Raw genomic sequence first — 13,119 nt, forward strand, 5'->3', positions numbered from 1 at the left:
GCTTCACTGTTTTGTGTCCAGGCCATGCTGCTAATCTAGCCTCAGCCAAATGTGGCAAGAGCAAACACCAGCATTTTCTAGTACACCTGGTATCTGAGGAACTGAAGACCAATTAGATTATTTTATTTTCCGATTTTCCGACACTAGTTTGAAACCCATAACCAAGGATTCAGTGTGGGTTACATGTGAGTACTATTATTACTGTTAAACTACAGTGAAATATAAAATTGGTCTGTTGCATTTCTTCATATCCTCTATCAAGGTCAATCCATCCATCCATCCATCCATCCATCTTCTTAACCACTTCTCCAATTCTGGTCCATGCAGGAGGGGGAGCGGCTGGAATCTTTCCCAGCTGTCATATTTCAAGAGGAGGGGTACCCCTGGACACGTCAACAACAATTGACATCCACATTCACACCTGCGGCTAATTTAGACCAGTTAAAAAGAATGCCTTTGGACTGTGGGAAGCAGGAGTACCCAGAGAGAACCCATACAAGCACTGGGAGAACATCCAAACTCCACACAGAAGAACATACAAATGCAATCTGGATCTGCATCAAAATGTAATTAGTTCTCTCTTTGTCCAAGTTCCATTTCTGCCAAATTTAATAAAATTTGGCTTAATAGTTGTTGCACAATCGTGCTGACAGATGCTGACAAACAGCACTGGAAACTCTGCTTAAGCGTGAGTTTTTTCCTTGACCTTGGAGAAGGAATACATCCTTGTAACACAAGCAATTTTGGAAATGGTACTGCATGAAAACACTGAATAAACCATTGGCTTCTACAGGAGTCTCTTTTTGTACTGGGTTGATCTTGTTCTGGTAAAGTATATAAACAATGAGTTATTTTTCCCTGTTATTGTAGGATATCATTTGACTGCTTTAGCAGTTGAACAGATGAACAATATTTGATATATCAAGGTGCTCATTTTGACTCTAGAATACTCCTTGATCATATGAAAATCATGCTCTGATGGGTGGTATGATTGTTTCTGTGTTTGTTTTACATCACATGTAATGCTGTGCATTATGGCCAAGAATACTGTACCAGAGGTCTTGTGATTTGCTCAGATGCAGCCTTGCAAAGTCCTGTCTTTTTAAGAGAGGAGAGGCATTCCCCTGGTAACCCTTTAAAACAAGCCATACTTGTTCAGTTTTTTCTAATTGTTTGGTCATGAACTTTAACACTTATCATGCTAAGTAAGGCCTGTACAGTCTGAGATCTTATTTTAAAAATGTTCTGAGCATTGCATAGTCTGACACCCAAACCAGCAAACTATCAAAACATGTATGGAGATGGCCATGTTTGAACCCAGACATGGGTTAGAATTTTTCACCTCTAGTTCCCTTATTTTAAAGAGAGTTTTTAAATTGGGTTTTTGGTTAGATGTCTGTGATTACGCACAGCTCTCACGTTCACATTTAATTCTACAGTTTTATGACTAAATTTTGAATTTTTTTATGTCTCCCAGAAAAGGTCTCTGATAATAAGTAGCAAGAGATAAGAGAGGCTGGATATTCAAGGTTATGACGACAAAAACAATGATTACGTGCCATCTCTGAAACTGGTGGTATAGTTCATTTATAGACTAACCTTCATCTCTGACGATGCCATTTAAACTTAAAAAAATTTGGTTTATAAAAATTATCTTGCTAAAAATTTTTCCTAATCTGTTATCTTCTAAAAAGCACCCTATTGCAACTGAGAAATCGTTGCTGATTAGCACCATGTGATAAGCTTTTCAAAAACGAGTCGCTTTGGACAAAGTTGTCACATATTCTGTGCTGTACCATACATTTACAAGCTACTCACACTGTGTTGTACATATCTGGTAAATTACACAACTCTTTCTACTTGCACACATATACAATGGAAAAGAATGTGACCCACAGTTTGGTTACACCTATTATACAACATGAGTCATTAAACAACAACAGTCATTCCATTTTAGTTAAAGATGAGGCTCGGCCGGGCCTCAGATGAAACTTCCCAGAATTACAGAGACACGCATGCACTCTCATACTTCACACCTACACTCAGAATGTAGCATTCGCCATGTAGGGGCCAAGAGGTGGTTACACACACAATCACAGACATGCACACAGACTTGTGTTTCCATAACTTTAGAGGCCATTATACTGATTTACATTTCTAATCAATTGTGTGCTCGTAGTATTTAACCAAGTTTTAAAAAGCAAGAACCCAACTATGATGGGTTCTTGCTTTTTGAGCCCATAAGGAAGACACTTGTGCAAATAAAAAGGTCTCCCCAAACAGTTGTTATTGTGATTTGGCACTATATAAATAAAACTGAATTGAACTGATGTGATGCATAGCTCAAGAAACAAGAAAGACAAAGCATAAACATGCATCAAAAACAAAGTTTTGTTATATAGTCCTTGACACTAGAGTAATGTACACTCTGCATATTTAGTTTCGAAGAAGCCAGACTTTCCTGGAATTTTTAATGTGGTCTTGAGCAATAGCTCTCATCTTTTTTTTAATATATTTGCTGCTTTTCCACGCATTTTCAGTCCAGTTCTTGTACCTGACCATTGTCAGATGAACCAGTGTAACAGAAAACCTAATGAAGCAACTTATCTAACAAAGAACTTTATCTTCAGGAACTTTGTTAATAGCTTGTCACAAACTTCACAAAAAGTCATGTCCTTAAGAAATAGGAATAAAAAAAATCCAGCAAAGACCTGACACAGGACCCGAGAGATGCATCTGACCCTTCGGATGATTCATCTACTGTTCACCACAGCCTCAGAAAAGGTCTCAGTGGAAGGGTGGTTGCCAAGAGGCCATTCTTAAGGAAAAGAAACAGGGAGAAAAAGCTGAGGTATGCCAAGTTACAAAACCTGGACTGAATGCAGAAGAGTAAGGTCAGAATTCGATTCACCATGCAATATCATGGAAAGCATCTGAAAGTGTCTGATTGGCAGGATATTCCTTTTTCAGCATGATAATGACCCCAAGCACACTGCCAGGGCAGTAAAGTCGTACCTGGACAGAAGAACACACAAGGGAATGCTATCAGCCATGTGAATAATGTTGAGCCTGGACCTCGACATTATGTAAGCAGTGTCAGATCATCTCGACAGAGAATGGAACAAAAGGAAGCCAACAACTTTGAATGATGTTCAAGAAGTCTGGAGAACTACTCCTGAAGACTACTTCAAGAAATCAAGGGAAGTTTGCCTAGAAGAGGCAAGGCTGAGTTGAAGAATAAAGGCAATCATACCAAATATTGACTTTCAAGCTAGTTGTAAAACCTGTTTTTGCCTTAGATAATGTATTACGTTTCAGTAAACTGTCTCATCTACTAGGGTGACTCAAGAATTTTTCATAGTACTATACAAGACACATGCAGACCTCCCTTATTATTTTTAATCTTTGGTAAACTAATATGCATATCACTACTATTTTCTGTTATTGGCGTGTAAGACTTGCTCTGAAGTGGCCTTTCTTTCCTGACATCTACCAAAGTCAGTTGATGGCCAGCTCAGGCTTGCTCACATGATTTTACACTTCTCTGAAATAATTCTCATGCCTGTGTTTCAATTTTCATTTTTTGCGTTATGTCCTCACACTAAGATATGATGCCATTTCTATGTCTGTAGCATACACTATGGAAGCTGAATGTCACCACTGAATAAGCTAGAAATCCTTGACAAAGCATGGAAGGTTTAATCTATAAGTGTAAAATTTAGCAATGTTGGTAACCAAGGAGATCCGTCGTGTTGGAAGAACAGCAAAATTTTAAGTGTCTACACCAAATTCTAATCTTTAATGTCTGCTTTAAGGCTATTTTCACTTTATTGATATCTCCAAGTAATCTTAAGGACTTGTTCACAACCAAACTCTAAAAATAAGAGGGTTTTTCTAATCACTAAACTTACCGTGACCATCCTCCTCGAACAATGTGGTCATTCTCTTTCTTTGAAACATGACTGCCAAGCTTGGAGAGGCCGTGTGATTCCTCCTAATTTTGTATTGGCGCTCCACACCCTCTTGCTGTGCTCTATACATAGAGAGTGACTTAGAGGTGTAAAGCTTTCACACCATGGAAATAGATTCATCATGACAGGCTCACAGAGACACTGAATGAAAGCCTCATAGATCTAATTTCAGAAAATAATATGCTTCTCTTTGGAGAAGCTCTAACTTTGAAGCTATGCTACTGCATTATATCAGGATATTGTGACGATGTCATGAACTCAAAGACCAAGAAATCCTTCTGGGTAATAATTCTGTATCAACAGTCTTGTTTTATTCCACAGTAGCATATATGAATCTAAATATCAACCAAAAAGATCCCAGCAATTCCTCAGCTCTTCTACCTTATTTTGGATAACATTATGGAGAGCTGGAGAATATTCCAGATGATGCTGAGCAGGAGGTGAGGTAGAGCCTGGACAGGTGACTACATGGACTACCACCTACTGCCTATATCAAGCTCAATTTATAGCTATTTTTTAATCACATAAGAAAGATATTCTGAGTGTGTCTTGAGACTCAGATGATGGTCAGATGTTTGCTCCGTGAACACTAAAAGCACTGTGTGTATATCTGAGAACCCTTCTTTGCCAACATTTTTCATTATTCAGTTCAATGATGCAATTTTTTGCTCTCGTCGCTGCTGATGACTGCAGCTCCCTGAGCCTGGTTTCGCTGGTTGTTTTCCCCTGTTAAAAGGGAGCTTTTCTTTCCCACAGTCACAAAGTGCTTGCACAGAAAATTTAATCTGATTGTTGGGGTATTTACCAGAATACTGTAAAGTATAAAGTACCTTGATGCAAGTGTTTTGATTTTAAACTGGCTGTTGGCACAACACAACAAATACATATGACATGCATAATGCCACTATGGTTCAAATGAATAGTTCCGGGGAGGACTTGACATCTGCAGATATAAATATATCATATTATAGTGATATTATTATCACTGGAGTCACTAGTGGCAGAACGTGGCCAAATGGTACTGTACAGGTTCTCAGCTTATCCAAACAAGTCTTTTTCTTCTCTCTCTTCAAGTCTTCCTGTCTTATTAGTCGCTGCTAATATATTCACATTCATTCATATTCATAACCCGTGCTACAGATATGCTGTAGCACCATTTCAATAAACTGTAACATTGTACTCCGTTTAACTGTTATCAGATTACGACTTATCAAAACAGAAGTGGTGAAAAGTCAAAGAGTGTGTTATGAATCTGCGTTTTATGAATAAACAGTACAAGCATTCATGCTACATTTGGATGTGGTTAGCAGGCAGATAACCTATGAGATAGAATGAAGTTATCGCTAATGTGATAACAGTAGGGGGTCACCGAAAAGGACATTTACTGTCTGCGTTGAAAAAGCATGCATTTACAAAAATGTATGTACAAAAAAAAGCAAACAGCACTTTATTTAAGATCCAGAATTCTGCTTATCTCAATGACAATTTTACACACATCATTTACATACCACAATGATGTATATACAATAAATTTATATGTAATATGGACATTTACATACGCTGATGAACTGAGCGAATACCCTGTCTTCCACATCTATCACTGTCTCTAACACACTCACACACAGCTTGTCTTAAGTAATCCCACTTTGTTCACTGGAGACTGTGCAGCTAAAAATACTGTTCCAGTAACTGATAGCTCTGCTGGTTGATGTGCAGGAACCCTGTTACCTCTATTACAGACCAGCAGAAGACACCAGGAACAGTTATGTAAACTTCTGTGAAATTGAGACAGATGATTATTTGAAAAAAGAAGCTTCAATCTTTTTGAATAATATCCAAAATATTTGTAAATAAACAAAATGTACCTTAGATGTGTGTGTAAAGTATGGGAATATCAAAAAATAAATGCAGCCTCTAAAAACTCCAATTATACTACGACCATTTTTCTATCTCTATATTCGTGCATACCTGTTTCTTTGACCCACAGCTTCTTTAAAGGGCATTATTAGTCTTTGCACCCAGGCCCTAATTGATATTTGATGGATGCTGTAGTTGTGTCTTAGTCTTGGGATAGAGTACAGGCACTTAACCTAACCAAGAGAACCACAGAGCAGCCTTTTGATCCTCAGCTCTCACACAGGCAGAACATACCACAGCTTTGTGGTAAAGCCAAGATAGAAGCAATGATTCAGAGTAGCAAACTCTCAGGACTAAGAAAAAAGTCAGATTAAAGAGTGAGGGAAACAGGAACTAAGGAAGAGGGAGAAATAAAGGGAAGGCAGATAAGAAGGCAATGCTTTTGCTTAATAAAATAAGCAATTCATCTATAGTTATTTATAAGTTTTTCTGCCTTTTTAGGTATACTAACCTGAAGGGGGCCGCTGGCTGGCATGGTGGATCTCAGCGATGTCAGGTCGATGTCTCGGCCCTGCTCTCCTCTCTCGGTCTTTCCCATTCCCTGCATAATGAGGCCCGTTGAGGAGCAAGCAACTAAACACACGTACACCCTTGAGTGCTGCCCTCACAGCAATGAAAATACTAATGCAAGAGTGGCAGTGGTCGTTGTGAAGGGAAATCACCCTGGACGCCAGGCACCAGGCAAGGCCAGGGTGGACAACAGAGGGACAAACAAACAGCTTATTCAGCCTACCCTGGTCTCTCTGTGCCTGACTCTCGCTTTGCACTCTTTCAGTTTCCCTCTGTCTTTCTTTGCTGCCAGTATTCTCTCCTTTAATCTATTAAAAATATCTAAAAGGCTCGAAAACAAATACATATTTTGTGTGTCTATTTGTGCCTGTTTGCACAACAAACGCATTGCTGTATTTCTGTCAAATTAACTGAGGTCAGGTGTGCTCCCATTAAAGCACTGAGGCTTCATTGTTGGGAGTTTGCAGCTTTTTAAATTCAAGGAGCCCAGGCTCTGTGAAACTATGCTCCATACTATATTATGTGGACACAGGCCATATAATTTCAACATGCAGTTATCTCAAAAACTGGACACGTTATACCAAAACTATCTGCATGGCTGCAGACTACTATCGATGAGTGAAATGCTTTGCTACTCTCAAGGTTAACTTTGTAACATTTTTCATACCACTTAAAAAATATTAGGCTTTCCACAACTGTTTTGGTTGCCTCTGACAGCCTGTGTATTGATTTCTATTCAGCCTATTTTACCGCATAAAATCAGAGTCCCTACATAATTCACCTCCTCTGCCCACCCACAACAGTAAAAGTAAGAAACATAAACAACAACTTATAATGACTTGACAAAATGATAAAGTGAGTCTACTAATTAGTGACATCAGTAAAGAAATACAGCAAAAACTTCATTACAAACGCCACATAGTTAATAATTATGTCACATGAGGTAATCCTCGGCTGGTGACAATGTTAGCAAAAAATTAAGCTAAGTTTAGCCAGCTAACTGCTATGTTAGCTAACAGGTGATTGACCATAGTTGACTTAAAATCCTCCTGTGTCATTTATTGACATTGACAGTGATTTTTTTTGTTAACTGTGACAACGTGGAGCCGCTAATGACAACCCTAAAGAGATTTTCACCCAAAGGTGCTACTTACGTCTTAGCTCACTGCTAATCATTCTCCAGTCTGACACTTTTTATTGGTTAGCATTTGTTTTGTTTTTTTTACAGGCAGCTACAATTTTTTTGATCATTTTAAGATTAAAGACTTTTGTGTAAATTTAGGTGTGACTCCATCCAATATCCCAGACATATTAAAATACTGTTGCCACATAAATATCCAACAAATAAACGGGCCAGCTTTCTAATCTGTGCTGAATCAGTTTCAAACAGACCTTACAGCAGATTGGAATCAAACATAAAATCATTTATTTAATACATGTAAATTCCAGGAGTAAAGCTGTAACTTTACTGCTCAGCTTCCTTCTGCAATGTAATTAAGATGCGTCAACTGGTTACTTTTATGAAATATATAGCATTCATTCATCAGACCATCTATATCAGGGGTGGGCAATCTCAGTCCACGAGGGCCGGTGTCCCTGCAGGTTTTAGATCTCACCTTGGGTCAACACACCTGAATCACATGATTAGTTCGTTACCAGGCCTCTGGAGAACTTCAGGACATGTTGAGGAGCTAATTTAGCCATGTAAATCAGCTGTGTTGGTTCGAGGACACATCTCAAACCTGCAGGGACACCGGCCCTCGTGGACTGAGATTGCCCACCCCTGATCTATATAGTACCTAAAACATACTGTAAATAAAAGAATCATTCAAAATGTGACAGTCCCAGCCCATTTAAAACTCTAGTCAAGAAAAACTTAAACTGAAAAATTCTGACTTTAAACTCAGCCCAGCTGGCTTACAGATTATTCTCGATATGTTACCCATTAGTATCTGTTCAGATCCAAAAATACACAGTACATACACTAGTTGGCGACCATTTAGGATTAGAACAACAAAACTTTTATAAGGTAAAAAAAAAGGTTTATTAGAGTACATAATTTAATGGCCTCTGTAAGAGCTTAACTGAGAAATACAGGAACTGAAAAAGGCACCAAAAATAACCCTCCATAAACAAATACAGCAACGGCACAAACTTATGATCTCTTGTTATTTTACTTCTCTTTCTTTCTCACTCATACGTATTTAACTCAACAAAGCAAGTGTTTTCTTCTCTCTTGTTTAAAGACTTTAACATTCAGTTGTGTTTGGGGAAAGGTCAAAAATAACTAAATAAACTGCTCTAAACACAAATCCTCAAAATTCTCAGAAGGGAAGAGTTTCATAATGTGAAGTGAGAGAACATAGCACACAGCAAATTCAGAAACAATGTAGCAATACAAAAAAGATTTGTGTAGGTGTTATTGTCTATTCTGATGCAATGTAATTTAAGTTGTCTTTTAAAGTATAGAAATGATGTAACTTGTTAGCAATTTTGTACAACCCCAATGAATAAAGGTGGGTCACTAAATAAGCTGCAATATTTCCTAATCCCATTTCATGGAAAATATTATTATGTTAAACTGCGATATTTTACTATTTCATGGAAAATATTATATGTTAATTTTCAATCATTTTGAACAACAGATCTAAAAAAAAATGTTGAGACCGGACAATAAAAAGCTGGGAAGTAAGTGCTACTAAAAAGAAAGAGCTGTAGGAACTTTTTGAACTAATTAGATTAATTGGTTACAGGTTAGTCACATGATTGGATATAAAAAGGCATCCAGGTGTCTCAGAAGTAAAGATAGAAGTTAGTTCACAAGTCTGCAAAAAACTTTCTGCAATTTGTGGAACAAGAGGAGCATTTTTAAATGTAAAATAATGAAAAGAGTTTGAACACAGCATCATCTACAGTACCTAATATCAGCAAAATAATGTGGTGAAATCTCTGTGCTCAAAGGCCAAAAATCTATATTGTATAGCCGTGATCTTCAGTCATCAGGTAGCACTGCATCGAAAACAGGGATGATTCTTTGATCAAAATCACAGCATCGGCTCAGGAACACTTTGAGAAATCACTGTATGTCAACACAGTTTACCGCGCCATCTACAAAGCGCTATCATGCACAGAGGAGGCCGTACATGAACATCATCCAGAAATGTCTGTGGGCCAAAGCTCAATAAAATCGACTGAGGCAAAGTGGAAAGATGAGAGAGACCAGCCTTCAGTTCAAAACCATATGGAATTAGCATCTTGCACTGGAAAGGCAAAATGAGTGCTGAAAGGTAGATACAGGTTTTACAGCAACATCAGTCCCATCCAGACTCTCCTTTTTAGGGAAAGCCTTGCATATTTCAGCAAGATAATGCTAATGTAACTGCATCTGTTACAGCAGCATGGCTTCATAGGAAAAAGTGGCTGCCTGCAGTCCTGACCTTTCACCAACTGCAAACATTTGGCACATCATGAAACGAAAGATAGCCTGACGTTATAAACAAAGATGTCCTTTAGGAGCAGTCGCCACACTAATATGCTTGAAACTGAAACTAACACCAGAGATAAATCAGATGACATTTAATAAAAAAAAATGGACAATACAACCACTGAATGGTTGTGTCAGCATTAAAGATAAGCAGCTTACTAGAATTATTATGCAATATATCTTTGCTACAGAGCTTTTCCTCTCAAATTATGGATATGTGTCAGTGTGGTTAAAAGCAGAAATATCTTCCCTTTCACTTCTTTTTTAGTTTGCTGCTTTCAGCTTCCAAGAACTGTACCAATCTCAGCTGACACTATCCGGGAAATTATTTTTGCTTATGTGGTTTTCCAAAATTAAACATCTGTCGTCTTTAAGGGATTTGGAGATGAATAGTAATTATTTAACAGCCCGAAATGGGCTACTTGACTTATGTGAAGTTTGTTGAAACATTTAAGTAATAGATTCCAAGTTAATCCGTAAATGAGAGGTTAAAAGCTAACTGTTGCGCCCACGAGTTTTTTTAAAATTCCGTAATCGTTCCTAGAAACCACTGTTTACACGAGACACCTCATTACTCAGCCAAACCTCTTCATTCTTCGGTTCCTAGAAACAGAGAGTCTTTGGACCGTGCCAGCTAGAGAGCACGCTGACTTTAACCCAGTTCTTGCTTAAAATAATACCTGCTGTGGAGACAAAATAGTTCCACTTATGGGCTAAAATCTTTACTCACTGCCATGGCTTACAGAGACTTACAGTGGGGTTTTGACCAGCAGCTAAATGTGTAATCCCACTCAAAAATAGTGTTTCACTGTAAAGATAAAATGGCACTTTATGGAGAAGGTTCTTGAGTGCATCAAGGAGGTTTTTAACTACTCAATGTGCAAATGGGAACTAAAGAGCAGTTAGCTCTTAAGCTCATTTTGCTTCAGTAATCCCAGAGCTTTGTGCTGCTTCAGCTCTTCATGTAGCAGTTTAGCTTGACTGTAAACAATGCTGTATGAAGGTGTTGCTTTCTTTACTTAAAGTGGGATCTGTGCTCCTCCTCAGAGTATTTTAGAGGTATTTACTTCCCTTTCCAAATTCATAATATAATTACAAAAGAGGGCTAAATGTTGTACACATTCTAAACCACCTTAAGGCAAATGCGATATGTGATAGCAGATTAGATAGATAAGACTGACTTGACTCGACTTGACTTGTTGTGAATCACTTACAATACCGTACAAAACACTGAATGGGAGCTAAAAGACTTCAGTGCCCTGAACTGGAATACTTTCAATGGAATGTAAGTTATTTATAGCATCCAAGCAGATTTCTGTTGTGATTTGCATGCAAGCATTTAAATCAGATGAAAAATGAGTCATGTTACTTGTCAAGGTAAAAGTGATACACACACCACATGGACCAGGGTGAATAGTGTTCTCCCTCAAAAACCCTTGAAAGACCATGTGGTGTTTTAAATCTACTTAGAGCTGCAGGCATGACACTCATAATGAGGAGTTAAGGTATGAATTGTTTCTGTGAGCCCTTTACTGGGAATGCAATGGGAGGCATTTTCGAGAGCACTACTGACTTGCTTTTTATATACAAGCTGTAAACAAGAAAAAGCAGTGTGCACTTTCTAAAATTATCCTGCAAGATCTTGGTTAAGGCAATGCAGGAAAGAGGTCAGGAAAGATGTTAAAATGGCAGCATGGTGTAAACTTAGCATTCTGAAGCAATTTTTCTATGAAAGTATCCTTGTTTGGGACGTTATGTGTACGTGAATGAGGACACACACATGTATGGGGGCAACTAATGCCATCTACAGTCTTACCAGTGTTGGGGAGGCTACTTTGAATACACCTCTATGTACACAGCTGGAAAAAGCTGAACTACACCAAAGTTACCCTAGGGAGAGATCGATTTGACTAACTCAAGCTAGGTAGGAAAAATAGTTTAAAAAAGGCAATGCACATGTGATAAAAAAAATTGCAAGAAGATATGAGTTTACAGGCCATACATAAACAACAGAAAAATGCCTCATTATTTCTGGTAAAGTGCAAGGAGTTTGAAAGAATTGGTTTTCATCATCATGCTGGCATCTGAGCATGACTTAATGTAATTCAAATCATCGAACTGTACCTCCTGACTGTGGTTACAGTGCTGGTGCCTCGTGAAGCATGCAACTATCGGTCAAACATTATGGCATGCTGTCGAGTTAACTGCACTAACAGTGAAATTCCACTATTTTATTTGAATGTTCCTCACCACTATTACATCCATACTGATGCCCTTTCTCACCAACTTTCCTGATGTTAACTGATAATTTAACACTTCACTGTGTCTTCCAGGTAGGCATGTCTCTTCCTCCAAAAACCCAAGATGGCTAAAATGTAATCTAAAGTCTTCAAAACAGGGATCCACAAACTAAAGGTTTAAGTCTGGGTTTGGGTCCAGGTGGTATTGTGCCCTCTAAAAAAAGCATGGAACATCTTATCTGAACATTTACTAATAGATAATTAATAGTTATCAATACTAATGCAAAATCAAAATAATATTTCGTTTATTCTCAAGAAATTTTCACTGCAGACTATTATGGTTACTGTGAAATCTCACCCACATATGGATTGTCCAATTATGATGTGATGCCAGTGGGTAGCTGTGGTTTAAGGGGTATCAGCCCGCTAATAACAGGAGGCTTCTCCCTGTATTGAAGGAGAATCTGGAAGGCATGGTGTGAGCCTATCGAAGTGGTGTGCAGAGGCTTTTCTTGTAAGCCTCTATGCAAGGTCTGTGAGCTACTTGGGATCTCAAGGACTACAAAAAGGAAAGCAATCAAGTCTGCCGTGGAGGGCTTCCAGATGGCTTTGAATCAGGGGGAATGGTCTGTGGGCCAGTGCTGCTGGAACACAAGCCAGGACTTGATCAACCCTGGCTGGCTTGGCTGAGTGAGGATGCATGATGTTGAAAGACCCAAAACATTCAACACTGAATATGTGTCCCGGTGCATTATGGGATGTATCTTTGACTCAGGGTTCGCAATGCTCTTTCTGTTCATGCATCTAAGTGTTCCTAGGCAAGAAAGGAACACTTAGACAAGTGGGCTCAATGTAACATCAACAGCTAGCACCTTATATGACATCGGTTTTAACCTCAGTACTTATAAACACTTTAGCAATTTATTAACCAATGTATATTGCTAATATAAGCTCATCTCCAGCAAGCTAGAGTGCATAAAATTTGTCAGCAACAGCT

General features: G+C 38.4%; 1 protein-coding gene across 3 annotated transcripts in view; it reads right to left on the reverse strand.

Moving 5' to 3' along the window:
* Window positions 1–13,119, reverse strand: part of LOC116309885 (ninjurin-2-like) — a 50,314-nt gene that overhangs the window by 28,296 nt on the left and 8,899 nt on the right. The window contains exons 1-2 of one of the 3 annotated variants that reach the window (XM_039600693.1): window positions 7,553–7,588; window positions 6,340–6,429 (exon numbers count right to left, since the gene is read on the reverse strand). The exons of 1 other annotated variant lie outside the window; for it this stretch is intronic. In XM_039600693.1, the coding sequence (XP_039456627.1) occupies window positions 6,340–6,426 (87 nt within the window). In that variant the 5' untranslated portion in view covers window positions 6,427–6,429; window positions 7,553–7,588. Of the gene's footprint in view, window positions 1–6,339; window positions 6,430–7,552; window positions 7,589–13,119 lie in introns of those variants that run through there. One more of the 3 variants, XM_039600692.1, reaches the window with a different exon arrangement.

Source organism: Oreochromis aureus, linkage group 17 (genome assembly GCF_013358895.1).
Source record: "Oreochromis aureus strain Israel breed Guangdong linkage group 17, ZZ_aureus, whole genome shotgun sequence".
NCBI lineage: Eukaryota > Metazoa > Chordata > Actinopteri > Cichliformes > Cichlidae > Oreochromis > Oreochromis aureus.